General features: G+C 37.0%; 1 protein-coding gene across 1 annotated transcript in view; it reads right to left on the reverse strand.

Moving 5' to 3' along the window:
- The window catches only part of PLXDC2 (plexin domain containing 2), a 257288-nt gene that overhangs the window by 124212 nt on the left and 105449 nt on the right, over positions 1 to 27627 (reverse strand). The window contains exon 2 of the mRNA XM_071428845.1: positions 18492 to 18703. Within this exon, the coding sequence (XP_071284946.1) occupies positions 18492 to 18703 (212 nt within the window). The remainder of the gene's footprint in view (positions 1 to 18491; positions 18704 to 27627) is intronic.

Here is a 27627-nt window from a genome sequence, read left to right on the forward strand (position 1 = left end):
GAGTTATTTTTAACCTCAGGCAATACTTGATGCTGAGTTGCCATCTTATTGTTGATTGTAGAAATTAATTTCTTAGCTTTCACAAGCTAAGTGATGACACTTTCACAAGTGATGACACTTTGAATATATTCCCATACTTCTCCAAATACAACTGAATTTTTCAGGAAAGCTGAATACATGCACTACTCATAAAAGCTCAGCACAGAAGATTAAGCCTTCTTTAAATACTTGGTGTTCAGTTTGTCAATTTGTCAAATTCAAAGACTTAACATCCATTCCATACATTAGATATTCAGATAATCCCAAATACAGTCTAAATGTCACGTACTCATTTCATCAGTAACTACTGTTGCTTAACAGATTAAGGATTCCAATGTGTGATGTGATCTTTCACAGTCAAGATAACATAAAGTAACTATATGTGATATTTAAAAGTAACAACTACATTATGCCTCTGACATTTCTTCAAATTATTAGCTGGGATTCTGGCCAAAAATAGGCATGAAAATAGTACCAAAACTGTCATGAAACAATAAAGCTTCCTCTCAATGTTCCTGAGTTGCAAGATGTGGGTGAGGGCATGTATTCTATTCCCATCTGTTAGAGGTGGGGTGGTTATCTTGTGTTAATTGGGCAGTTTTCTTTATCTCTTTCATGACACATCCCTCCAGGAAATATCTTCTGTTAATGGGCCACCGAGTCTCAGTGCATGACTGATAAAAATTACATCATCCATTGTGAAATGCTGCACCCAGTGGGAGGAGCCAAGCATTCCTACCTGGATATAATCTGAGATTTGGAACACCCCAGTAGCCTTTTCCCACTGGATTCTCAAAGGAAGACCAGGCCCATTTGTACCACCATTGAACCTTCCAAGGAAAGCTACACCTTTCTACAGGATCCCTGCTCCAACAGAACCACATCTGTCACTCCAGGAGGACGGCAGCCACCATTTCAATTGGACTGCTACCAACACCCTGACCCAAAGGGTGTCAGGTCGTATTTTGACACTGTCAGTGTTGTTTTGTATTATTGCATTGTTTATTTTATTTCTATTTTCTTCCCTAATAAAGAACTGTTGTTCCTACTCCCATATCTTTGCCTGAGAGCTGCTTAATTTCAAAATTATAACCATTTGCAGTGAGAGGGTTTACATTTTCCATTTCAAAGGAGGCTCCTGCCTTCCTTAGCAGACACCTGTCTTTTCAGACCAAGACACAATGAGGACACCATGATTCCATGATGATAGAATCACACAAGTAAACATGTGACTTTTTAGATTTAATTCTTTCCTGACACATTTTTCTTTAACAGATATTGAAAAGTAATATAAATCTCTAGGGGACAGAGGATATTATCAAACAAGATTTAGGAGTAAGAATTGCTGTTGAATCCAACTGCATGAATATTTTGTTTTTAAATAGTGGATTCAATTTGACCCAAGCCACAGACATTACTGAACAAGAAGTTCTGCCATCTCTCAAGCTCTCTCTGTGTAAGGCTGTAATTAAAGAAAACTAATAACTTCAACCAGAGGAAAAGCAACCAGAAAAGAGCTCTGCTGTTGCACAATAGTATGTTGTAGAAAAAGTCTTGCTTTCCAGAGAAAGGAAAGAAAGACATCCACAAGGCAAATTGTCATGGATGAGCTAACCAGATGGTCATTACATTTCAGCAGATTGTTCTAGCTGCCTTCCCCCAATACTGGAACATTCTTTGTGACATTATCAATGAAAAATCAACCGATTGATCAATCAATCAATCAATCAATCAATCGTCCCATCCAATGATCCTCATCATCAGATCTTCCTTATCAAGTGTCATGAGTTATTGCCAGATACAATAGAAGACAGGAAGACTGCATTTAATTTGATAACTGTTGTCCCTTTAAATATGCTACTTTATTCAAATTGAATTTACAGCTTCATCTGAGAAGACAACATAATGTAAAACTCTGAAGCCCTCAAGGATATGGTGGTAGACTTTATAGATACTTAATTTTATCCCTGTGAATTGAAGGTCTGGTATCTGATTTTTAACAAAATACATTAACAAATTGCTCAAATATTGCCAAACTCACAGACTAGGTTTATTTTTAAATTAAATGAAATTTCTGCTAATATTTGCCCCCAAAAAATTAGTTCCAAGGAGATTTATCATCAATTACTAATTTCAGAGTCTTCTGAATACAAACATTTCTACATTAATCGCCTATGAAATTAATCAGAGAATTGAGTTTTCGATAAGATGCATTTGTAGACTAAAATGAAAACACTGAAAGAAGAAAATATGCAGTTCTATATTTTAAAACAGACTTCTTTTCAACAAAAAAGGCAAAGATATCAATACTTCTTTGGATATTTAAATAAAGGAAATAAGCCAGCAATTACAATTAGTTCCTAAGGAATAAAGCAGTTCTGGCAATCCATTTTGCAGAACCAAAACACCCTTTCTATTTAAATGAAACAACAACCATGGGCCCCTGCACACATACAGCCAAAACAGCTTCCTCAAAACTATTTGTACTTTTACCCAATCACATGTAATGCTGGCTACTCTCTTACGGTATCTCTGCCTATCACATCAGTAAAATACAGCCAAAAGTGACTTCTGAATTGTTTCAGACTTTTGTTAGAAAATTGCTTTTAGATTTCTGAGCACTATTAATCCCCACCAGCTAAAAGCAGCCCAAGAGGGAGAACAGAGGTGACAGCTTGGATAGGACTTGAGCTAGCTCTGCATTGCAGAGTGATGGAAAGCCTCTTCTTAACAGCACGCTTTTGGGCCCTGAGAAGGGGCAAGAGAGATGCATGATCACACTCTGCATTACCTGAGCAGGAGAAGCATGTGTGTATGGTGCTGCAACTGATTTTCCTCATTTATTCACATTTTCTTTAGGCAGACACTGACTGAGACATGGGCAGGTGGCAAGGACACACGGAGAATATTCCTATTATAATAGCCATTAGCACATGAGATGCGACAATACAAGAGAGGATCACCTATCCTGAGATGGGGTCCTAGTGGGAAGATTAAGGCCAGGGGAAATGGGGATAGAGACACTATGCATGCTGCTGCCACATAGCTCATTCTAATAGAATACTGTAAATACAATCATAACATAGCAATGCTATGATTTACAGGTTTATAGGATCTGATAATCAAAGAACCCTGAGGAATACTTAACTTGAACTGGCCTCTCAAAACATGAGAGCTCTAATTTCAGTGGTAAGGTACATGTGGATTACAACATAGTCTTACAGAGGATATATATAGGGGCTGCTGCTTAGGAAGCTTGATTGCTCTAAGGTGCTCAGAATTACCAATTTCATAAGCACTTTGCATCAAGGATAAACTCTCTGCTGTTCAATTTCTTAACAAAAGTCTTTGTTCTGTACTAATCTACTGAGGAAACATGCAATTTAGAGAAGTGCTTTTTCAGTGACTTGCTGCTTTCATAGTGACAGAGCTGCAATCTGCTGGGTTTTCTTTTTCTTTTTTTTTTTAATGTCTGATATGGGACAAACTAAGGAAATATACATATATATATAGCAATATGGGCATAGTTGACATCAGCCACCGACTTGTGAATATCCCTGTTGATGACAAAAACCCTAGCAAAATCCATTTTGAACAGGTAATATAATTACTAATGAATGAGAGGAAGCTAAACTAATGGAAGAGGAGATTCTGTATCTGAGTGCTTTGATATTAAAAATGTCCTCTCACACTATATTCTCCAAGAACAGGCTACATGAGTACTCTGCAGAGTGCTGAAAGCCTATTGTCTGTGTGTGCAGTAGTCCTCACACACAGGTTTTCAACAGGACAATTATGGAAGTCACTTTCCCCAGAATCTCACAGATTTACATCCAGAGGCCGTTATAGTAAACATTAAATGCAGTCATCAGCTGGGAGGAAATAAAAGATTTATCTCACATCTCTCCCCCGCCATGCAGACACAAGGCTTTATGCAGCTCTGTAACAATTTAAGTTCACAGGTTTTAAACTGCACTTTTCTGAGCCCCTTACAGCACCTATAATGGAGAGTCACACATGCTGACAGACATTCTGTAAGAGAAGGACGCCATAAAACTGTTAATCCAAAAAGCCATTTAGTCTTTGCAGCTTAGTGGAAAGTCAATGTGGAGTCACTGCCTTTTCCATGATATTCAGCTGCTTTTGAAAGGAAGCTTCCCTCTTGGGGACTGCTATAAAACTGTCAGCCTATTTAGGGGTCATTACAGCAGGCTTATAAAACCCTTTGGACTGTCTTGTCATATGAGACAAGCTTCAAAAGAGCAAAAATCTCTGCAATGCCTTACTTAAGAAAGGAAAAAAGCCAAATCACCAGTCACTCAAAACCCAATTACAGCAGGGAAATATTTATTATGCAGTTTTGTTCCTGATTTGCTGGAGCAGAAGTCTGAGAAACGACATGCTGAAAATGCATCTTTATTAACTGCTCTGTGTAGCACCCTCTCCACTAAAAGAAAATAAAAAGAATGATTTCAATACAATGCCCGAAAAATGTCTAGCAGAACTTTTATTTTGATGTAATTATGACACAGGTTTTAGAGTTTATTTTCTCATTTTTAGATATGTATAAATGACTGAAGGGTTCGTGAAACTGAAACTGTAAAAATGACTTTTTGTAAACATGAAAACCTATCTGCCAGGACTAGACTACAGAGCCTTAGTGGTTATGACACCACATCTGTTACCAGCTCCATTCTTGGGGGCTTATGGCTCCAGATAATACCATAAATAACTACATTTTTGTCAAGTTAGCTTTTAAAGATTTAGTATTTTAGTCTTTTAAAGATCCACTTCCTGTGTGGAGTATGACAAACTGTGTTTCTGAGCATATGTACTTTGACCTACTTACAGCCACACTTGGGCAACTTTTTCCATCCCCTAAATGTATAAGCTCAATTTAGTATTACTCACCCTCTTTTTTTTTTTTTTTCATCTAAGTATTAGAGTAACTTTAAACTCTCTGTAGCCTTTGTGTTCCTCCACTGTATATTCAAATGCCAGGAGATGCATGTCATCCTTATTTCCTGTTCTTTGGCAATTCTCTATTGGAAGACATGCAAGGAAAACAGCAACCAAGACTCAACCAAGAGCCCTGAGGCCCCATGAGGAGGGAAAATGGCAAACATAAATTGGTATGGAAAGTGTTACAGATCTGAAGCATTAAGTTGCTATGAGCAGGTATAGTTTGTAGGTTTGTAGTTTATCAGGGCTTTCCATAGGACAGTGCAGGAAGCTGCCTCTGTGCTCACTGGTATGAGTTGCAGTTCCTGAGCTGTAGATATTGTGTTTCAGGGATCCATCAGAGTTTGGAGCCAAAATTGCAGAGCAATCAGTTGTAGGAACATGTATGATCAATACAAAGTTGATACAGGCAGGAGCATGGGTTAATTAATGCAGTAGCATTTTACCTGTAGGGATAAAGCTTATTCTGAAGCTTTTAAAGGTGTCCCACACAGCCCTCACTCAGCAACAGTCTTTGCCAAAGTCATGCTGTTCAGTCCAGCTGTGTGCTGGTGAGCATATACCCAGATCATCAGAGAACCTGAGCAACACAGGACAAACTGCATCAGCATGGCTTCCCTGGGGAACACTGGTTTTAAACAGATTGCAAACAAACTGGTAATTTATTTAGCCACAGAACTTTCTAGTTCAGCTCTCATGCACAACACACATGAATCTTTAGTTACTAATACATGGGACTGGCTGAAATCAGCAATCAATATGCAAAATTTCAAAATCACCATTCATGGCTTACAAAGACAGTGATTATGAAAGTGGTTAGAAATTTCTATTGCTCTTTTGTTTGGAAAAAGTATGCATTTTGCTTTATTCACATGTCTTTTTCTGCGTACATCTGTAAGAGCATTTCAGTCTGGATTGGGTACACAGGAATATTGAAAAAAATGCTGGGTACAGTTTTACCAAACTGTTATCGCCAGCCACATTTCTCAAGGACTTGTCACAGAAATGCTTATTTATCAGATCTTGCAGTCACGCTCAATAAAATAAATAAATCCCTTGAGAACTCTTGTGCCACAACTCTAAGACATCATATTTAATTGAGATGCTTGATGAGTTACATGTTGTCTAGACAGGCGTGTCCAAGTTGCTGCCTTTGCCTGACATCAGGCTCCAAACAAGATTTCTGCAGAATATGCACTGGGTTTTTTTAAGAGGAATACTCTGTGCACTTCACAATTACCCAGACAAGAGCAGGATGCTAAATAATATCTTCCCTCTGTTGTCTCTGAAAAGTACTCCCTTCAAGTTAACCGAGAGTGCTGCTGAACCAATATACTCAAATATTTCAAAATTACACTAACACATTGTTTTGGTTTTTGTGGTTTTTTTTTTTTTTTTTTTGTGTCTAAATCTACATTGCTCTTCCAGAGTAGATTGATCCAAAGTGGAATGTTGCATAAACCTGTATTTCCTTTTTTGTTTTTCATCTAAATACAGGACACTAAGAAGATAAATCACAAGGCACTACAGAATTACTTTTGACTTGAAAGGTGTCTTTTGACAATTTCAAGCAATGGCAGGGATGCAAAACATCTAAGCACTGAAAACCAGTGAAAGATAAAGACATGAGATTTTACTTGTGTTTCAAATCAATATTTTTTTACTGGTGTGGGGTTGATGGCGTGACAAGTAAGATAGGGAGAGGGGAAAAAAAAGGAGGAATCTCAACATTTTGACCTTGATACAATTTATTGGTATATCTGTAAAAAAAAAAAAAAAGACAGAAAAACCCAAAAAACCCCCAAAAAACCCACCAAAAGACCCAATATTTTTCTCTTCAGACCAGATAAAAAAATTGGTAGATAAGCAGCATGTAATTGGGTGTGCAGGTTGGATACTTCAATGCAGCTGTCTACCTAGGAATAGAGTTTGTAAGCACTCATTATCAGAACCACAGATCTATTAATGCTGTCAGTGAAGATTTGCCAGCTCCTTCAACTCCACTTTAGAACAATCCAAATACACGCTTTAACTGCACTGCCTGTACTGACCATGGATGAGATCTAATCACTAAGCACTGGAGGAACCCAGGGCCATCTGAAAATTGCAGATATGATTCAGGACCCACGGCTGACCTTTATCCTACAGAAGCAGAAGTGGACCATTCAGTATAACCACATCCTAAAATTATATCAGACATCTATAGCTAGGCACCTTTCACCTTAAATTTCCACCAACTTTGACCACAGAATAGTTTGTATTGGAAGAGACCTTACAGATCATCTTGTTCCAATTCCCCAGCCATGGGCAGGAGCATTTTCCGCTAGACCAGGTTGCTCAGAGCCCATCCAACCTGGCCTTGAAATCTTCCTGGGATGAGTCCAAATTGCTCTGGACAACCTGTTCAAGTGCCCTACCATCCTCATGGCAAAGACTTTTTTGCTAATATCTCATCTAAACCTATCTTCTTGAAGCCATTTCCCCTTCTCCTGCCACTACATAAAAAAACTTGCACATTCCTTGTCTATATCACATGCATCTATACTTAGGTCACCAAACTGAAGAGCTGAATTTCACTTCCAATTTCAGTATTAGCTACAACTAAACAAGAAAATCACTACCCATACAGACTCCAGTGTCTTTTAACAATCACAGTCACCTAATATTTAGTATACATTCATGTTCATTATTGGAGCAGTATACAGATGTGTACTACACTTCACTGAATGTTTATATTAGAAACAAAACCTCTGCAGTGTATTTAAGAAATTACCTTGATTTCCAAGGTGGAGGAATAATATGCCTGATATAATACAAGAAAAATAAACATTGTATACACTGCTAGAGACTAAATGATTGAATAAAAATTCTATTTCCAGGTTTATTGAAAAAAAATTTCTCAGGAATGAATTGCTGTTTCTTTCAACTTCATAGCCATAATTTTGACTCAACAAAGAGTTGGGGGGGTTTGTTTTCTAGACAAATAGGGGCATTGGGGGCACTAGCTTATGGCTATGGAATGAAGATGTTCCAAACATCCTCACCAATCTTGCTATAATCCACTGTGCCAGCCAATATAGTACCCCCAAAGTTATACCCTCAAAATGAGCACCCACCAAGTTATTGACCTATGTAAGCCAGATCTAAGCAGTAGCACTTTGGAGCCAGATTATATCTGTTCTAGCACTGCAAGACACTTTTCATACACCAGAAGAGAAGCATCCATACAGGAAGAACCTGAGAAACAGCTTGCTTTGTTATCTGTACTGGAGCAGAAAACCTCAGAGATCTTGGCACTTTATCCCTCAAGACATTTACTGCTCCACCTAGATGAGATCAGACAGACAGGATTTCCATTTGCAATTTCTCCCTCTTCCTACTTGTGTTGCTAAGGTTATGGAAAGAATGCTCAGAAAATGATGCTTTATTTAAAAATTGTAGTAGGAAATTGTGAAGAATTATGCGGCTTACTACAAATGCATGAAGCAAACCTCCAGTAGCCATGTCACATCTCTCTAACTTTTGTTAACTCTCGTGCCATGTTTGCTATTCTTTTTTTGTTTTTTCCCCCTCATTACTCACACTGCAATTTGCTTCACACTCTAAGATCTCCTATTGCCAATTTTTCCAGAAATAAGTATACTGTTTCTTTACTGATGGTCTGTGAACACTTAGAAATGCTGCACATGAATGCATGCCAGTGTTATAGAAGAAAGAAAAAAACCAAATAAATCCCTGGTATTTCCATTAGTTATTTCTGTTCTGTGTATGAAATATTACAGCTCCTAGAAGTGTTTCATCAGCATTTTCTTCAGCAGTTGAAAAAATTTAACTGGCATTTTTGGAAGAACAAATGTACATTTTACAAATGGAACTTTCTTGACTCTGATCCCCGTCTTGATATGAATTTTGAGCATTGGCCCCATTTATTATTCTCTTTGCAAAATCTGTATAACTCATACAATCACAATGAGGATACATGATTGACTTTGGCATAAATACTATATTTACAGAGAGTCATAGGAAGTGTCTGACCAAATCTGAAACAATGGACCCATCTGTTTACATCTCCTGTTGTTACTGTTTTGGGATAACAGATAATTGACTTTCCCATATTAAAGAAATGTGAAAGATTTGGAGAGACACTGAGTAATCCATCAATGTCAGCAGAATTCCTACAGCCTTGAAAATCTATCCCTAAGGACTGGTACTATCCAAACTAGAATTGTGTGGCTCAGTGTGGCAACTTTTTACTTAAATTCCTCGGCACAAACAACTTGGTAATGTATTCACCCTCACTCCCTGCTCCAACCAACTATGCACAATTTGCTGAGTGCTGTTAAATTAGCTAAGGGTGTCTGCTTTGCATGGGTAGAAATGAACAAAATCTTCTGCTTTTTGCATGACCAAATGGATGCAAGTCTCCTCTCTTGAGAACATTCCAGATGAACATGGTGAAAAGGGTCAGAAAGAAGTGTCTGGGAAAGGAAAGACCTTCCCAATCTTCACAGCCAAACCAATATTCAGCTTCACAAGTTGAATTTATTTTCAGCATAGCCCTGCAAGCAAGTGCTGAGGCATGCATGACTGAAATAATTAATTCAGAAAGTACAAGGTCTGTTGATTCTGCTCATAGCTCTTTTTAGTCATGAGTTCTACCATTCTGGAATATGGAAGCTGGAGATGAAGGATATGGAAAAGTAAAATATTGATGTGGCATTCACATTTTCTTACTATCATTATCTTATTAAGAAAATTCAAAGGCAGATGCCATTAAATTCTGAATTTCCTGTCTCCTTCCTTACTATAAAGATTCATTCTCCTCAATGTTTTATATTAAATGACTTTTGTGCCAATGTAGCTAAGCATGGGGAAATGAACTTGGGATTACAATGGAGTTATCTTATTTAGGAATGGGGAAGCTAGTTTTTAATTTCTTTCCTGCCCTGTCCTCTCCTCCCATGCTTAAAGGAAATGGAGAATGAATCTTTCCTCCAGCCTTTTCCTTTTCCAGCTATACCAGAGTTATTAGCAAAATCACTTCAGTTTAGATTGAGAATATTGGAAACGTTGACAGGCTTATTGCTACAACACTTCTTACAGAGTTGGCAATGCATTCAGTGCAGCTGAACATTCAGCAAGACCCAGTAAAAGTGTTAAGATGACCCTGATATAAATAAGCAATCAGTATATTCAAAAGAAAAAGATGTATGAGGCGTTTGCCTACTTTACCATTTTGAAACAGAAAGGCTGGAAAAAAACCAAGACAGTGATATTTCAGTCTGCTGGCTGGCTAGAAAGTGTGACATCACTGGTAAAAAACTCAGCAGAAAACAGTGAGTAAATTAATGATTATTCCAGATTCTGTTTCTAATTGCAGGTGGCATACTTTTTGGTGTAATTTAGCAATAGCATGGAATTAGGACATTTCATGTATGATCTGTGCTGCTTTCTGGACTAATTCACTTTCTGGCTCTTCTTTATAATGAATAAAAATTATCAGTTAAATACAAATTTTAGCAGTAATTTCCAAACATTTTAGTTTGTCTTATCATGTCACATGAAGAGAAAGTTCAAAAAATTTCCCTAAGATCACATGAAAAGGAAACATAATTTTCCCTTGACATTGAAAAATGTATATTGCATTTTTGTGAAAATAAATTACATTCTCCATCTCCAAAGTAACAAGCTAACTTTCTAAAAGAAATTCTTAAATTCTTGATAATTGTGAATGAAACCATTTCAAAATAACAGAAGCAACCTTTGCAAAAAAAATAAAATAAAATACAGCAAGAAAATTCTATACAACTTAGGAATAGATATCAGCTACATAATTTAAAACAAAATTTTATCTCTCCTGCAACAACAACAAAAAAAAGACAACTAAGCATTCTCCTAAATGGAAAACAAAAGACATATCCACAATTATTTCAGTGCAGCAGCACTGTTTCAGCATATCCCAAGATCCTTCCTCCAATACATCCTTAATCTCCACTGTAACTTTCAAGCTCCCAAATATGAAAATAATAACATGATATTTAACTTAATCTAGTAAATGGATACCATAAAAAGTACAAGAATAGCTGGAGTCTCTTAAGTTAAACATCTTCATATGGTCATCAGAACTGACTGGGAAAGAGAATTGGACTCAATGATACTTGTGGGTCCCCTCCAACTCAGGATATTCTACGATTCTGTGTGATGCCCAGTAAGCATAGGGGACCCAGAGCAAACAATGGCAATTGCCCATTTTCCCTAGGGTCCAGTAATCTACTTTTCAGAAGCTCCCTTTGTGTTTAATAACCCGTGACAAATTTGTATTTCAAGAATTTGCTTTGTTCTGTAAATTTTGACATCCACAAAATTCAGTGCCAAGGAGCTTCAGAGCTTTTGCAGTTTCATGATGTGCAGTAGAAAGGAATCATATGGGACATTTGTCTAGCCCTCTAGAACATTATTGAAACACCAAAGATGTGAACAGCACATGTTCCAACAGAGACCTCTGGACTTAAGTTACACTGGCTTACAGGCTGCAAGACATCTCTGTTAGAGGTACAACTGACATGGCCCAAGGCAACACAAGATAGGGCCTGGAATGGCTGAAAATCTGATCCACGGCCACCTTCAACTGTAAAACCATGTATTTTAGCCACAGTTGTTTTAGCCCTGGAAGTTCCAGGTCTATACACTAGGTAACTGAAGTTAGAACAAAAATTGTGAAAAATATTTGCAGGCCTACTGGAAGAGCCCAAATTTTTCCTCCTTCTCTTGAATGAGTCATACACCAGAAATCACACATACACCAAAAATCACGTGATGTAGTAATTATTAACTGTGAACAAGAAATAATTATACATGCCTAGAAGTGAAAATAAGAGTGAATATAACTTTTGTGATGATAATGATTTTGCAAGTAGACCTGAAAAGCTTCAGCCACGTAATTAAATCAATTAAAGTGTATTTCTTGACTTAGAACTTTAAATTAACCTTAACAAAAATTGAATGTTTCTCTTATTTCAGTCAAGAGCTAAATATTATTTGAGCTTGATAATATAGTCTAAAATCTGTTCCTAAAATGAAGTCACATCAGAAAGTAGGTATGAAAAATAAAACTGATTGTTGCTTTAGGTTTTTAGCTAGTTTTTTCCCCCACGACTTTTTAAATACAAATTTCATAACAATGTATTGTTCTTTTGCTGTCTAAAGAAACAGCCAATTCCTGTTGTGCAAAGCTTCATTCCTCCTCACATATAAGTTAAATGCTTCAACTGAAACCTAAAATCTATTTAAGCCTTTGTACTGAACATGCATTACTTTGATATTTCATAATCTGTATTAACATGTGACTATGCACTGAGAAAAGAATTCTGTCCTAGTGGTGGAGGGATCAACAGCATCCCTGATATTATTAAACTAAATGACTGTACAAGAAATGTTGCCCATGGAATATTAACTTGCACTGTTGAGGATCCCTGACAGGGGAAGGAAGATACAAATACTATCTAATATAAATATTTGAACTATAAGTTTAAAAGGTAAGTAAGGAGGCAACTTTACACAGGCAATTAAAGGCTCTAAAAATTGCAAGTCAGAAAACAGGTTTTTGAAGTAAAGGGGGACACTCTTAGCTTGGGATGAGGAAAAAGAACAGAACTACTCATTAAATTGTGATAATAAGGATTTTTTTTCTTAAATACAGAATATGGTTTCCATTAACTTGGAAGGATCCTGGTTTCAGAATACAGTGTTACTAACACTGCTCTTTCCAAGTGCTTCAAAGGCGACTGGCATTAAAGCATTGGGAATGGAAGAAAAGGAAAAAAAAATAAAAGCAGGAACTAAACAGAGATAGGCTTGGCCAAACTGACAGCTCACTATGAGACTATAATACTCTTTAGTTTTAAGGTTCTCTCATATGGACAAGTTTTTCTACTTTTAATACAGTGCATTAGCGAAGTAATTGCAGAATTGCCTTATCATTTGTCCAGCTGAGGGAAATTTAATCTCAACCATTTATTTTCTTCCTTGCTCAGACTTGAAGTGGGGACACAGCAATGGGCATGCTGACACTGCTGTCAGTAGCTGAGAGTAATTGCTCTCAAATCCCAAGGGCTGTAAAACTCAATCCCTTCTGTTGTTTTTGCCAGTCAGAATCAGACATCTTCACTTCCATGAGTGACTGGGACTGATAAGGGAGAAGTGCTCTTTTGGGCAGAAACTCTGGATCAGAATGCAAAATCCAGCAAAAGACTGGTTTTTTATCAGTAGGAAACCCACAAGCATTGTTTCAATAGGGGCAAGATACTTTTTAGGTATAAACTACCAGTGCTGCTAAAATCTGCATTTCAAACAACATCTAGAGAAGGTAAAGAAAGGACAAAAACACAAAGGGTGACTTCAGTTGGCAACAACTCTATTTTAGTTAAAAGCAATACACAGCAGGAAATATCAGTGACATCCACAGGAATAAATTAATTACTTCAATAGAGAAAAAAAAATTGCACTGAAACAGCCTCAATTTTCTATGCTTGCAAGTAGTATGTTAGGTGGGGTGGAGAAAATAAGATACAGTTGAGTTTGGTTTGATTTAGCATGCTAGTCCTTGCTCAGAACTGAATCTTCTGTCATACAGCAGCAATCATTCTTTCTGTTCTAAGACTTTATATGAAAAATTATGTTTTTCCTCACATTTTTGCTGGTGCAAAGCAATAAAACTTTACTGCACTCAGCTCAAGCTTGACTATGATTTAATCTATTATTTTATTGCTGGATTTATTTTTGGTATTTGAAGTTTGTGAAAGACTATTGTTTTGATGTAGTGTCTCTATACAGAGGCAACAAATTCGAAAGTAATTCACATGATCTAAAGTTATTCTGCAAAGTTTTTCACCTTCTGCTCATGAGAATGCAAGCTATATATCAGACACTTCTCCATTCAATTTCTCTGTATATTTCTTGCCAGTGTTTTACCCTGCACTGGTGTGACTGCAGTCACAAGGAAGATCTGTGATAAAGAGACCAAAGCTATACATACAGAGAGAGAGATTCTGTTCTGAATGGAGCCACACATAGCCAAAAACTATAGGAAATCACTTGAAAAATGATGCACATTTTAATCTATGGAAAAATTATCATGCAACATTTGTGCAATATACAACTGTATATTAATGCATTAGTTGTATATTATTGAATTATTAAGCCTTTTCCAGTTCTCAGTAGCCAGACCTGCATTAGCAAGTACTATGACAAAACAGGAAAGCATTTGTGGATCCTTTAGTGGTGAATACTGGGCAAGCAGTATCCATAGGAGATTCATTTCAGGGATCAACTGCTTTCTCAGTAATGCAAAAAGCAAACAGGCAGAAAGAACCTCTGATATCCACCTTCATTATCTGTATGGCCACAGGCCTTTGGGGATTAACAGAACTGGTCACATCATCACCACGAAGTTGAGTTTATTTTAACAATATTGATACTAATCTACTTAATAAAAGTGAGTGATTATGGAGCATACTTTTATTTTACAAGGATATATGCAGAAACATAGTATATTTATCTTATTTTTGCCCTTGCTTGAAAGAAAACATGCCAAACTATGCATATTCAGGAAGATGTATTTTCACTCACTGCTTTTACAAGGTTTACAGTGGTTTACAGTGTTTCCAGCAACAAATTCCACCTGACACGTTGCATTTCCTAAGCTCTATTTATCATAAGTAAAAGGCACTTCTAAATGTCCTGAGCCCAATAAACAAAAGCAGTAGATTACACAACAAGCAAAAACTCAAAACAACCCTGACGCTTAAAACAGGAGAGAAGAATCTTAAGATAGATGGGAGAAAAAAAAAGGAAAGCTAGTCTTGAAATCATGATATTGTGAAATCTCAGAAATTTGAAAAGCAAAATTTCTAGAAAGAAGAATTCTGACAGTCCCAAAGTTATTCCAGGCAGAGGGCTTTAATGTTTGGCTTTGTGACCCTTGGGAAGAAATATGGCTTAGCCATAGATGCTCCTATCTTCAATGGAGACATGAAACTCTCATTTGCCATGAAGCCAAGAAGACAAATTGGTGCAGTGCATCACCAGAGCACTGTATTTTGGGGCTGTCCCTTACAGTTGGGTTAGATGTCTGACAGCATATTGCTTTACCTGTCCAAGGCTATCTGCTTTGGGAATTTCTCTCAGACTGTAACACTTGCACCCATCTGTATAGATTTCACTCTTTTTATGTCACTATTTTAGGCCTCCTAAGAGCTTTCTCTCTCTCTCTCTTTAGCTATTTGATATAATGGGAATGAAAACATAATAAGTCTCTTATAGAATATGACCCTACTCTGCCTTTGAGCTCTAGAGTACCAATTGCAAATAGAGCAAATGGGACTAACCTCCATCCTTGGGAGGCTTTTTGGACTTGCAACATTATAATCTCTAATTGGCACACATAATAATCCTTCTAAAGTAGGAGGAGTACTTTCAAGATAGTAGTACTGCTTTAAGAGTGTTATATGTTAATTTTACCCTATAATTTATAGTTTGCCATCAGGGTTCCTATCTGGCATGCAGCAAAAACTTGTTTATGTCCTTTGCTTTTCTTTTGGCAACATCCATCTTTGTGGGTTTGTGGCACCACAACATTCTTATTCTCCAGCAAAACAACAGGACTTGGAGGTCTTATCTTCTTCTTCCCCAGACCCTGCTCTTTTCTGAAGGCCCAGCACATCAAATTATTATAACCACTGCTTCTTCTAGACTCTGTAGTTTAGTTAAAGACCAGTTCAAGAGAACAGCTTATCTTTAAAAAGGTACATGAACGTGTATATGATTTTGTATGAGTTCTTTCCTGAATCACAGTGCCAAGCAAATGCAGGAGACAAAACAGAGATGTGAAGAGAGACACCAGAGCTCCCTGGTGCCTCTACTGCTCCATTTTTTGGACCAGAGAGGCTGCACCCTAAAGAGAATCTCACCATTATCATCTTTCCCACGCACAGGAGGAGGCCCACCCTGACTACTGGAAAGGTGTGATGAACCAATCTACAATGCACTTGCATGAAGAGCTTTAGAAGATTTGCACTTCATGCTCCCACTCAAGCTGATGTTAAAATATCCACCAGATCAGGGCTGATGGCTGATCCAGTGAAGTTACAGAACAATTCCAGTAACTCCAATGGGAAAAAATTAATCAAAAGTGTCATTATCTTAAAATAAACAGCAATCCAGTGGAACTAAGCTCTGCCCCACACAGGCTTGATTTTATCACTTTTTACCTTATGACTGTATGGATTGATAACTCAAGTAACATTTAATTTTAAACTGTGTCCAGAAATTTCTTCCTACTGTCTTCCCTTTTTTCCTTGGCTGTTTTAGTTTTTGGGGTTTTTTTTGTGGGTTTTGTTTATTTTATTTATTTTCATTTTGGTTTTGTTGTTGATTTTGGGGTTTTGGTTTGGTTTTTTGACAAAAAAAAATATGGATAGAGGTGAGAGAGAAAGGATTTGGGTTTATAAAGCTGGAGAGAAAATAAACTCATATTATAAAGAAGGACAGCAAATACTATCAATTGAAAACATGCTCATCACTGTCAGTCTTCATTTTAAAGAAGTCTGCATTTGCATGGTAAGCCTACAAAACACTTAGAGAAAACAGTATCTGTAAAAAACCAGTATCTGTAAAGGAGGGATGTCATCATCCTGTAGCATCACTAAATGTAAGTGGCAGCTAATGCTTATTCTCTGGATTTTCTTTAGCAAGCACTGTGATGTGCACAGAACAAGGATTTAAAATAATCAATAAGCTCTCCAGTCCTGCTGATAAGCTGCCAAGCTGCAGAAGACTGCAACATATGGATTCTTCCTCCATGGATTTCTGTTGTATACTCTACCTCCTCCATAAGGCCAGGCATCAAGGGGCTTTTTGTGAGATGCCTCTGTGTTGTAGTGGGGATATTCAATGGAATCCGATAATGTGTAAAACCACAACTCCGTTATCTTATTGTGCTGAAAAGACCTTAGAAAAAAGAGGTTTGCAACAGAACACAAAACCTGAATTCAATAAACTTTTCAGGTTAAGACACTCAAAAGACATTAACCTGTCAGAAAAGATGTTCCTGGAAAAATACCAATCTATGTATATCGATTTGCAAGCATTCATTTTTGTTCCCCAAGTCTTGCTATACATAAGTGTTAGAGGGGGGCATCTGATCATTTTTCTTCATAAGAGCTTGGAACCCAACTGAATGGAAATATTGCATAGGGATGTATGGGGTGAGCCACGGAAAGATCAGTTACTAAAACTTCCATGAACCTGAGACAGCTTGCTCTTTTCCTGCTAAAATAACTAGAAGCAAGACTGAGCTGTGTTGTAGCCCAAAATAATTGCTACAAGTATGGGCAGATGGGGATTACGCGAGGCAAAAAGGAAGTTAAAAAATCAACATGAAATTCAAAACTACAATTTACCAACCAGTGACTTTCATGTTGGAACAAGAGGAAGTGTAATTAGTGCTGTGCAAACTGGAAACCTTAAAACAACAAGCACAAAACACACCTCTCTGAAAGCACTGTTTTTTTGCTCATGCAGTAGAGTTTCCATTGTCTCTACAGATGGGTTTTATATTGCATTGTGTTTTTTTATTGTGTGAGTAACAACCCAAAATCTGAAATCTGCATTTTTTTCTCTGAGAGTGAGCTTCTTGGAACTGAAAAAAACCCCAACACTGTTGTTTTGGAAACAGATTATAATGACTGAAGATATTAAGTGTAGTTTATTCCAAATTGTATTTTATTGAAAAACAGGATGCAGATTTTATTAACAGGAAACCCCCAAGATAAATACTTTAAAAACACCACCACAACAACAACAAAAGAACCAAAGAAAACAAGACAGAGAGCAGCAATCTGGCAGCTAAATAAGAAATTAGAGGTTGCATGACACTATAAAGCAGAGGGAGAATGTCCCAAGGCTTCACAAAGATGGACTCAATCCATCTTATTCTTTGGAAGACCAAAAATCAAAAGTATGCCATTTTTTTTCAATCACCAACCTGAATTCTCTTCCAATTTTTCATTTCTCTAGGGTCTTTTCCCCTTTGTGCCTGGATATTACTCTCCAGAAAGATATCCAGGTATCCAAAGATATCCAAAGTCTTGCAAATTGAGGTGTTTACATCAATTACAAAAAAGAATTCAATTTTATTCTGTTTTAATACTACTTCCTTTTCCAGTTTTGCAGCAGTAGCTGCTAAAACAGTTCCCTTAACTGTTTTCCATCAAAATAGCAAACATCCTCGACAGACTGTCTTCAAAAGTCATAAAGGACAGGCTCCAGCCTCAGGACAAAACTCAAGCATCCATGTGCTGATAGGTTCACAGAGACAAAGACCAGAGGTTCTCCTCCCCATAAGTGTTTCAATACCCTGAAGGAAATGTCCAAATTTTTTACTTACCCCCAGTCAAAGACAACAAAATGAATTAGATGAAATGAGTATCTACCTCAATCTGTGTAGTGTTGTCATGGCCCTCTTCAAGCAGCAGGTCTGTGAAACCCCCTGGCTCCAAGGAGTCCTGCCCCATGCTGGCTCTGTTGGTGTCCACGGATTTGAGGGACTCTGAGTGCCTTCTCCACCTGTGGCTGCTTACAAATGAATCCACCTCCACATTTTCCTCCACTCGAGGGAAGCTCTGAACAACTTCATAAAACACACCTGTTTGACAAGAAAAGAAAGGCAAAACAAAGCAATGTAGTAAGTGAACAGAACACTGGTTTACTAATCATAATTGAAAGTAAATTGTAAATGAAAATAAATTATAATTAAAATTGAAAATAATTTTTATAAAGCTTTTGAGGACTCCATAAAATAGCCATTTGTATCCCTTATAAAGATTTTATGGCAATGAAAGTGTATAAAAGAACTATTATACAAAATTCAGGAATTTTGGACTAAGTTTTGTAGACTCATCTAAACATCATAACTGTTTTATTTTTCTGTGTTTTCTGTCTGGGAAAAGCTTTTCCTGTAACATTTTTAACTTTAATACATGTTTACCCATAGCTGACACTTTTCAACATGGAATAAGTCTAAAAAAAATTTTCATCACCTAAGAAAACAAATGTAGAAGAGACAGAGAAACTCTTGTACAGACTTAGGTTTTTTTACTGATTTTATGTTGAGAGAGCTTGGAAGCCATGGTGAAAGGCAAATAAACATTATGAAAGATGTGAAATTCTCATAAACAGCTGTTCCAGTTCATAAATAAATCTGTCCTGCTGTATACGTGATAAACATGAATGATGTGTGAAGTCTGCAGACACCCACTATATCTTCTGCAAGGGATGAGCAGTTGGGTGGTGTGTTTAACATTACTTTTGGACATTTTCATGCTCATTTGCAACTTTTTCATACTAGTAAACTATCAGCAAAACAAACCTATAAAACCATCAGCAGACAAAACCATTAATTCTTCAGAAGTTTTCTTTTCTCCAATCCAAAACCCTATCAAAGTATTTTTCTGTTAATTTGTTTTTGCTACCACCATCAAGAGAGAGTGAAGTAAGTTTGCATATTTTGCACTAAAAATCAGATATGCTTTTCATATTTTCTTTGTGTCTAAAAGGACAAGGAGAAGGGTGCTCTGTGCTTTTGATGGGCCAGGAAGAAGGTGATTTGGTCCAAAAACCAGAAAAAAACAGACCACTCAAAAGGAATGGTAAAGGAAAATGCTGAAAGGATAGATCAGTAAACAATTATGTGCAGAAATACTTGCATTGCTTTTTTAAACAGAATCTTCTGAACAAAAGATGGTACAACTTCTGAGGTCCTTAATAAGCAACACACGTTGTCAAAGTACAGAAGAGATGGACAAGTAAAATTTAGCTATCAAAGGTTTAAAAATGTAAGGTTTTCCTGCATCACAGCAGGTACAGGTGTAGAAGCTATGGGTATAGAAAAATCTGTCTGACATTGTTCTTGGCAGACCAGAAAGTCTTACAGTACAGAAACAATATCTAATACACTTTAGGCTCTATGCGGTTCCATTTTTCTATCAAACTCTCCGAAATCGACTAAACTAATTTCCTAAGTTATTTGATCAGTTTCAGCCAAGCTGAAATTATGTCTGATGAAGGTGTTTGGTCAGCTAGATAAATGAGAATTTAATTGACATGCAAAACAAGAAATCTGAGGCCATATCTTTCCTCAGACCCCAAGGAATCAGACTTCTTTTCTTTTAATAGATGGCTTTTTGAAGCCTGTTTCCTTGCATTTCTTAAAAGCCTTAGAACATTGACTTCAACAAATTGCTACTGTGCTCCCTATTTTATCAGACAGTCAGCAGCCCAATGCAGAGGGACAGCTCAGTGGGTGAACTAACTTATTCCTCCACATTCCTTATCAGAATTTATTCAAAGCCGCCCTCCCTGCTTCAGCTTGCAGCCTTAACTGTGCTGTTATGGGGATCAGGAAGCTGTGGGACATGGCAAACTGCTCAGAGCCATGAGCAGGCAGGGCTCCCAGCCTGTGCCTGGGGCTGGCTCCAGGGAGGCAGAGTTTGTCCCCTGCTGCCACCAAGACTGGGGCACAGGGACACCACGGCACCTTCTGCAAGCCCTGGGGAGCACCACACATCTACAGACAGGGCACACAGGGCACAGCACTCAGCTACCTCTGCACCAACCCTTCCCCTTCCCCTGAAACACCTTTCCTGCCTGGCCTTGGTGGCTCAAAACCCACACTCAGAGACCCAAAAAAAGCGTTTCACCACCATTTTGCAGCCCCACTTCAGCCTACTCTTTTCATGGCTATCATACATGCTTGACGTGTTGAAGCAATCACCTAAATTAGTGAATAAAACAAGTGAAAGTTAGGGGAGGGTTTGAAATCCCATTCACCTCAAGTTGAGACCCATTTCTAAAGAAAATCAATTACACCTTGTTCTCCCACATCCTGAATAGAAATGAATGAAGTTTCTAACCTTTAAGGTGTTCACAACATAAACTGGTTTTTAAAATTATAATAATATAATGATGATGAGAAGGAAAGAAATGTGTTGGGGTATTTCCACTGGCTTGGAAATTCTACACAATTTTCTCCATATTTTATGGTATAATTGCATCATAGAATCTGCAAAATTTGGCTTGCCCATTCCCCATTACAGAGATTTTGGATGTCATAAGTGCACAATTTTTACCCCCTTTTAAATTTTTAATTACATGATTTTTTTCTCTTTGAAACATAGAAAATGTTCTAAAAAGGACTGTTTCTGCCATTACACTGATAAACATTTTTTTACAGGTACAAGCTATACTGACATAAGGAAGGTTTAGAATCATCTAAGTGTATTCAGGCTGCATGATATCCTTCTAAATTGAATAGCAGCAAGAATTAAATTCAGGAAGTGATAAACTGAATAGTTATCACTTCCTGAATTTAATTCTTGCTGCTATTCAATCTTTGGAGGTTTTTTCACTGTAAAATCTGTAAAACACTGCTATCGATAGACTAGTTAACTGTCCTGGGCTGGCAATGTGAGGATACTGAGCTACAATGTGAGATAAAATCTGGATGTGATTTCAAGGAATAAATAAAGAAACATACTGTGAGATTCCTCCTTCATTAAACCTTTTCCTTAAACTACAGGGGATAGAGAGGGGCGATGAGCTTGGCTGGACCAGCTCTGCTCCAGAATGTTCTCTTTGTTTATCCCAGCAGATCTCTAATGCTGAGAAAATGACAAACAATTTTGAAATAACCTGAACAGGATGTTTTACTTTTATGTAAATAAAACTTACATAAATTTTCAGGTAATTGATAGATAGATTATCTTTAAGTTCTAAAAGGGGGCATCCCATAAGAAAGAACATTCAGAGACCTAAAATTCCAACACTTTGCAAGTTAGAACTGTTTGATGTTTCTGGTTGAAATCTCTGTGTAGATAAAAAAAAATCACATAAAAGGCATTTTAGAGGAAATGTATTATAGTATTATAGTCTTATCTTCTAGATCTTGGAGCTCTTTCTTTAATTAACACTGAAGGAGAACATGTCATTCAAATCAATTGAAAAGAAGCCAAATGCTGTAATGTCTGATCCATAATAAAATCACAATATTGGCAAGCACAGATGGGTAGTAACTTGTTTGAATTGTATGAACAGAGATGCAAAACTGGGCTCTAAAAGACCAGAAATGCTGGGCTATACAAGAAAGATTTGCTGAAAGGGAAGAAGACACCTAAATGTGGGGGGACATGGGTTCTCTGTTTTGCTAAGCCTGCCCTCAAAGAAAAAGAGAGAAATTCTAACCAAATAGGCCCAAAATGCAACAGCTAATCCTGACAAGTAAGACAACTCTGATTTTGCAAGGAAGTCGGGGCTACATAAAGCTTTATTTTTAAGGAAGAAACAACAAAGAAGAAACTTTTTCTTTTTAATGGGTGGCAATGTAATCAAAGGAGAAAGAAACCTTCTTTGGGAAAAAAAGGGCAAATACATAAATCTTCTTCCATTCATTCAACTAGTTTTGAGTTTTCCCCCCTCCTTTTCTAAAAGTTCTAACAAAATTTTGTGGAGTGTTTCAGCACATCAGAATTTCGGATTTGCATTTCTGAAATGTGTGTCTTATTTCATGATTGCACACATTTAAGCCAACTCTGCAATTTGACTAATTTCATAAATGCATCATAATCAGCAAGATTTTTTTTTTGAAAGACTAGAAATACTCACACATTGAAACCTGTATTCAGAAGATTGCTTGTGAGATACATGATCAACTTTCTAAATATGCCACAGCCCAAATGCCAGCAAAATCAAGTATCAAATGCACAAATTTTTTCATCAAGGGACAGAAAATGTCATGACACCCCTTTAGCTTAAGTAACTTTCTATAGCCTGTCTTATGAGTCTTTATTTCTATTATGACACTTTCAGTAAGGGTGAGAGACCAAAAAATTGTTGATGAAAGATATGAATACTAGTCCCATGAAGTTGTAGGCTCTTTCCAAACATAAACATGCCTTTAAAGGATTCTCCAGTACAGGGCTTATATATTAAATGACAATTATCACAGCAGATATCAGTCATATGTCTCAAAGAAAGGAAAACTTCTGCTTTAAATGAACTCTTCCTATGAACACCTCAACAAAATAGAGACTTTTTTCTTCATCTCTACCTGATTCATGGGCCTAGGACCAATTCCACCTTTCTGACCATAATTTAGGAAAGAAAGATAAGCTTGACTTACAATATGTCTTTGATAATGATACATTTCTTAATAAATTAAAAAATAACATGATTTGTAAAATCTATCCCACACTGATAATTAGCACACAAATAGCTGTGTCAGTTTGGGTCATGATTTGGGTAAACCAACAAATCACCAGATCCTCATAGTTTCTTTTTAAAGCTTGTCTGAAACTGCTAACAGAATTGTAATAATATGTGGGGAAATAATGCATAGCATGATCCTATTTTTCCCAACTAGGATGAGAATTTATGAGGCCTGCAAAAGGAATCAGAGGTCAATGATAATAAAACTCTGAATGATGGAAGATGATGATCACTGTACTGCTGTTGAATTGTTTGCTCAGAACAAAAAATGATGTCCAAAATAATAACACTAGCTCGAGGTACGTTTTCCTTGCAATTACATAAATAACTAGCAACTAGGACTCGTGTCCAATACAGAATCAGTATCAATAATAATAGGTATTATGGTAGGGAAATAACATAACTGGCAATTTCCCTCCACATCCATTTTGTCAACAATATGAACTCAGACCTTCCCCTTTGCAACTGCTTTCTATTCAATAATTATTTTTCACCACTACAAGTGGTCCCAAAGAGCATATTACCACACTTCTAGAACTTTATCTTTGTCACAACTGGAACTGCTGCAGGCAGAGTTTTTGTAGTGTACTGGTGTGTTTTGTTTTTGTTTTAAAAAATTTTGTTTGTTTGTTTTAATTGCCTGATTTACTTTCACTTTGTAAATATTTATGTAATCATACAGATAAATTAAAATGGTAAAAGTAAAGTCAAGATCTGAGTCCACTGGTAACAATACTGTTACTTTGATTAGCCTAAATCAACACTGAGGATATATTGTTAAATTCCAGCTTCACTCATATTCCCCAGCCACATAAACACAATAATTTGCACGTTGAATTTACAAGCAATCTGATTATGGCTTTATAATTTCTTATAGATTTATTTTTTTATCCTTTTTGTCAGTTCCACCTGGGGACCAAGATTTAAATTTATTGCTAACTGGATACATACAGAACCAAAAAAATACAACTTATGTCTCAAAGAAGGCTTGCAGTCTCAAAGATGCTGGATTGTAAGAGGAGGGAGAGAATTTTGGTTGGTACACAGTGATATCAGTCATCACCAAAAACCTAGCCAGTATCAAGATTTTGAAGCTATTTTAGTAAAAAGAAGATTTAAAAAGGAAAAAAAAAGTGGTTAATTTTTTTTTGCACACATATTCTAGAAGGATTTAAGTTACTTTCACATCTGAGCTTAGAACAAGTCTAGAGAAGGCTGATTGTAACAAGTGAAAGGCATAAAACATTTCACACCTACTAGATGCTTACAAATCTTATGCACATCTGCACCCCACTCTTGCAGACCTTTTTCGTATTATTTTTGGAATGATAAAAACACAATTATGCTTAAGCTAACAATGTGGAGTGCAATCCTTTATTTCAGCTCTCCCCTTTTGGAGACAGGAAGACTAAATCACCTTGAAAAGAAAGATAATGAAGTTGGAATTGATTCTGGTTTAGTCTTTCCTTACAAAATAAAAGAAAAAAAAAAAAGAAAAGAAGCTCTAATATACTTAGATGCCCAGCCATGGCAAATTCAATTTGAGCACTATTCACTTAATCTTTGCACCCTATACTAATATGTTCTATATCCACCTCTCCAGTAGCACTTGCAATAATTATCAGTAATGCAGACCCCCAGCTGTAAATAGATGAATATTTAGCACATACTGAGCTTCCAAAACAAAGTATATCTATAATGTTCTCCTGTACCTGGAGCAGAACTCACACTTTTAATAATTTTATGTTCTTGTGCATTATCATCTACAGCATAGAAAAGGAAGTAGTTAACAAATTTTAAATAATTTGATGCTTTCTGATTAATTTGTAGCAATAATGTCAAAATGTTAATTCATGTGTAGTTTATGTATTTTCTGTCCAAACCTCCCTATAACACAAACCCTTAATAAACTACAGAATTATTTATTTAAAAAGCAATAAAAAGTAAAGAATTCAACAAAAAAATGCCCTGCCAAGAGAAATGGAGATCTCTCTATAATATTCTATTTATATGCAAATTCTTGCTTTTCCAAACTCAATTCAAAGGTTTCCCAGAGAATACTAATACCAACTGTAGCTTATTTAAACACATCATAAAGAAGTTTTTTTGCTTTTTTTTCTGGTCAGTAACTGGGTTACAGTATGATTGCTGGTATTGGACAGTAGCATTAGAGCTGTCTCCTATGCATTCACTTCACTGATCCAACTTGAAGACATCTTCCTTTTTCCTGAAGGCTCATGCAAACCTAGGCACTAGAACAACCTGAGGATATGAGAGAAAAGCACACAAAAAGTGAACTAGGTATTCATAGGTTGAGCTGCAGCATATGTCTGGAACTCACTGTGCATGACTTGTTGAGAAAGAAGACAGTAAATAACTGGGATGTAAGAAACTGTGCTAGCTTGCCTAATTATGTCCTTCTGAGCAGATAGTGCCAAATACAACTTTGGTAGAAAGGTTATCTTCAGTTTTAGCCTGAGGAAAAGCCAAAGGCTAAGGCAGAAGGAAGCCCATCTCTCCAAAAATGGATTAGCACAGGCAGCACACACGGCGTGCTGCAGCAGCCTGCAGAGGAAAAGAGCAGCGATTGCAGGGACACTGCTCTGGCCAAGACACCACAGGCCTGACACTCCGTGGTGCTGGAGCAGCACCAGAGGGTAATTGGCTCCCTGGGCAGCCCTGTCAGGCTGACTTTGAACCAGGCACAAGGATCAGTCATTCACCCCAAAGGCAGCCACGCAGGATTGGGGTGCTCAAGCAGAGATACAGATGGACAACAGGTCTCACACACCAACACATGGAGCTGCCCATACATACAGGTACAGGCAGTGTCACCTCAGGGGCACAGGTTACAGTCTGAGCAACCTGGCACAGGGGAAATAAAAGAAGAAAGTTGACACAAAGGCATAATGCCTCATCAGGTACAACAAACACTGATGGCATACAGGGGAAGGATTTCCTCTCCTCCCTAGTCAGTGGTGCCCAAAAGACTGAAACCACCCTTGGTAAGTTTGTCTCAAACAAGGGCAAACTCCTAAGCCTCATATTATCACCAAAGAGACTTATTAATGAGTTTGTGGCAGTGTGCCAAAATACAGCCTACATACAGAGTGACACTTCTGAGAACTCAACACGTCCTGGACACTTCAAAGAAAGGCAGATCATGCAATGTAACCCCAGCATGACTTAAATATGGCACATTTTTCTCTCTGCATCCTCAATCCCCTCTGCCCCCATCACAGGAGGGGAAAGGAAGTGATTTGCAGTAGTAGATGTTTCACAGAGCTCAGGACTTGGAAAACTGGAAAATGAACAAGCCAGAAATGTGTAGCAGAGAATGTAATAATAATCTGATATTATTAAAGCTGAAGAAAAAAACTCCACTATTTTTCTTCCAGTAGAGTGGCAAAAGAGAATTTTTTGAGGATGGGAAAATTAAAATTTACAGCAGTTTATGGAGACATATCTTGGACTTCTTTTCAGCTCAAGATCACAAATTGATTTCCATCAGAGCCATAAATTTATACCCCTTCACTTTCATTATGGATCAAACAAGGAAACTAAATATCTTCTTTCATTTTCTGCACACAAAGTCTTCCTAGACAAACAATGATTCAGGATTAAGAAAGATTAATTCAGCTACAAGTAAACAGATTGATCATTTGTAGAATTAATGAATTCATTTAATAAACAGTAAAGGCTTAGTGCCAGAACTCACTACACTGTGGTGTCAAGATGTTTTCATGAAATTTCCTGCAAAAAGTAAAAGAAGTAAATTGTCATATTCAAACACAGAGTTGCTTCAAGGGTCAGGAGGAGTAAAGGTGGTCTCACTGGGTTTATATGGTATGGTTACATGTTTAGGTTAGCAATGATTGAAAAATACATTAAATGCTAATACTTTAGAGTTCTTAAGATATCTTTACCTGATTTGCATGCATTTATAGATACACTGAATTTTGCTTACAATGTTCTATCTGCGATGCCTTTTTTTTTTTTGTGGAGATGGGATGGTCAATAAATAAAAAGGGCATTTTATTTAATAAAAAAGACATCAAATCTTATTTCAAGGTCTCTTCACCCTCAACTTGAAATTGCTGTTCAACTTACATTTTCCTCTATATTTACCCAGTTGCCTCATTTCTGCCTATTTTGTTCCAAAATAATTGAAAAAAACCTCTAAAAAAGAAGACCTATTCCTTCTATTTTCACTCACATGCATGAAGTAAGCGTTCTAAGGACTTCTGACAACATAGTAGGGATTCTAAATAATAAGGGATCCAATCTGGCCCAATGCAGTACCATAGA

The sequence above is a fragment of the Agelaius tricolor genome, unplaced genomic scaffold (assembly GCF_023055355.1).
Source record: "Agelaius tricolor isolate 1412-34295 unplaced genomic scaffold, bAgeTri1.0.p SCAF_6, whole genome shotgun sequence".
Classification (NCBI taxonomy): domain Eukaryota; kingdom Metazoa; phylum Chordata; class Aves; order Passeriformes; family Icteridae; genus Agelaius; species Agelaius tricolor.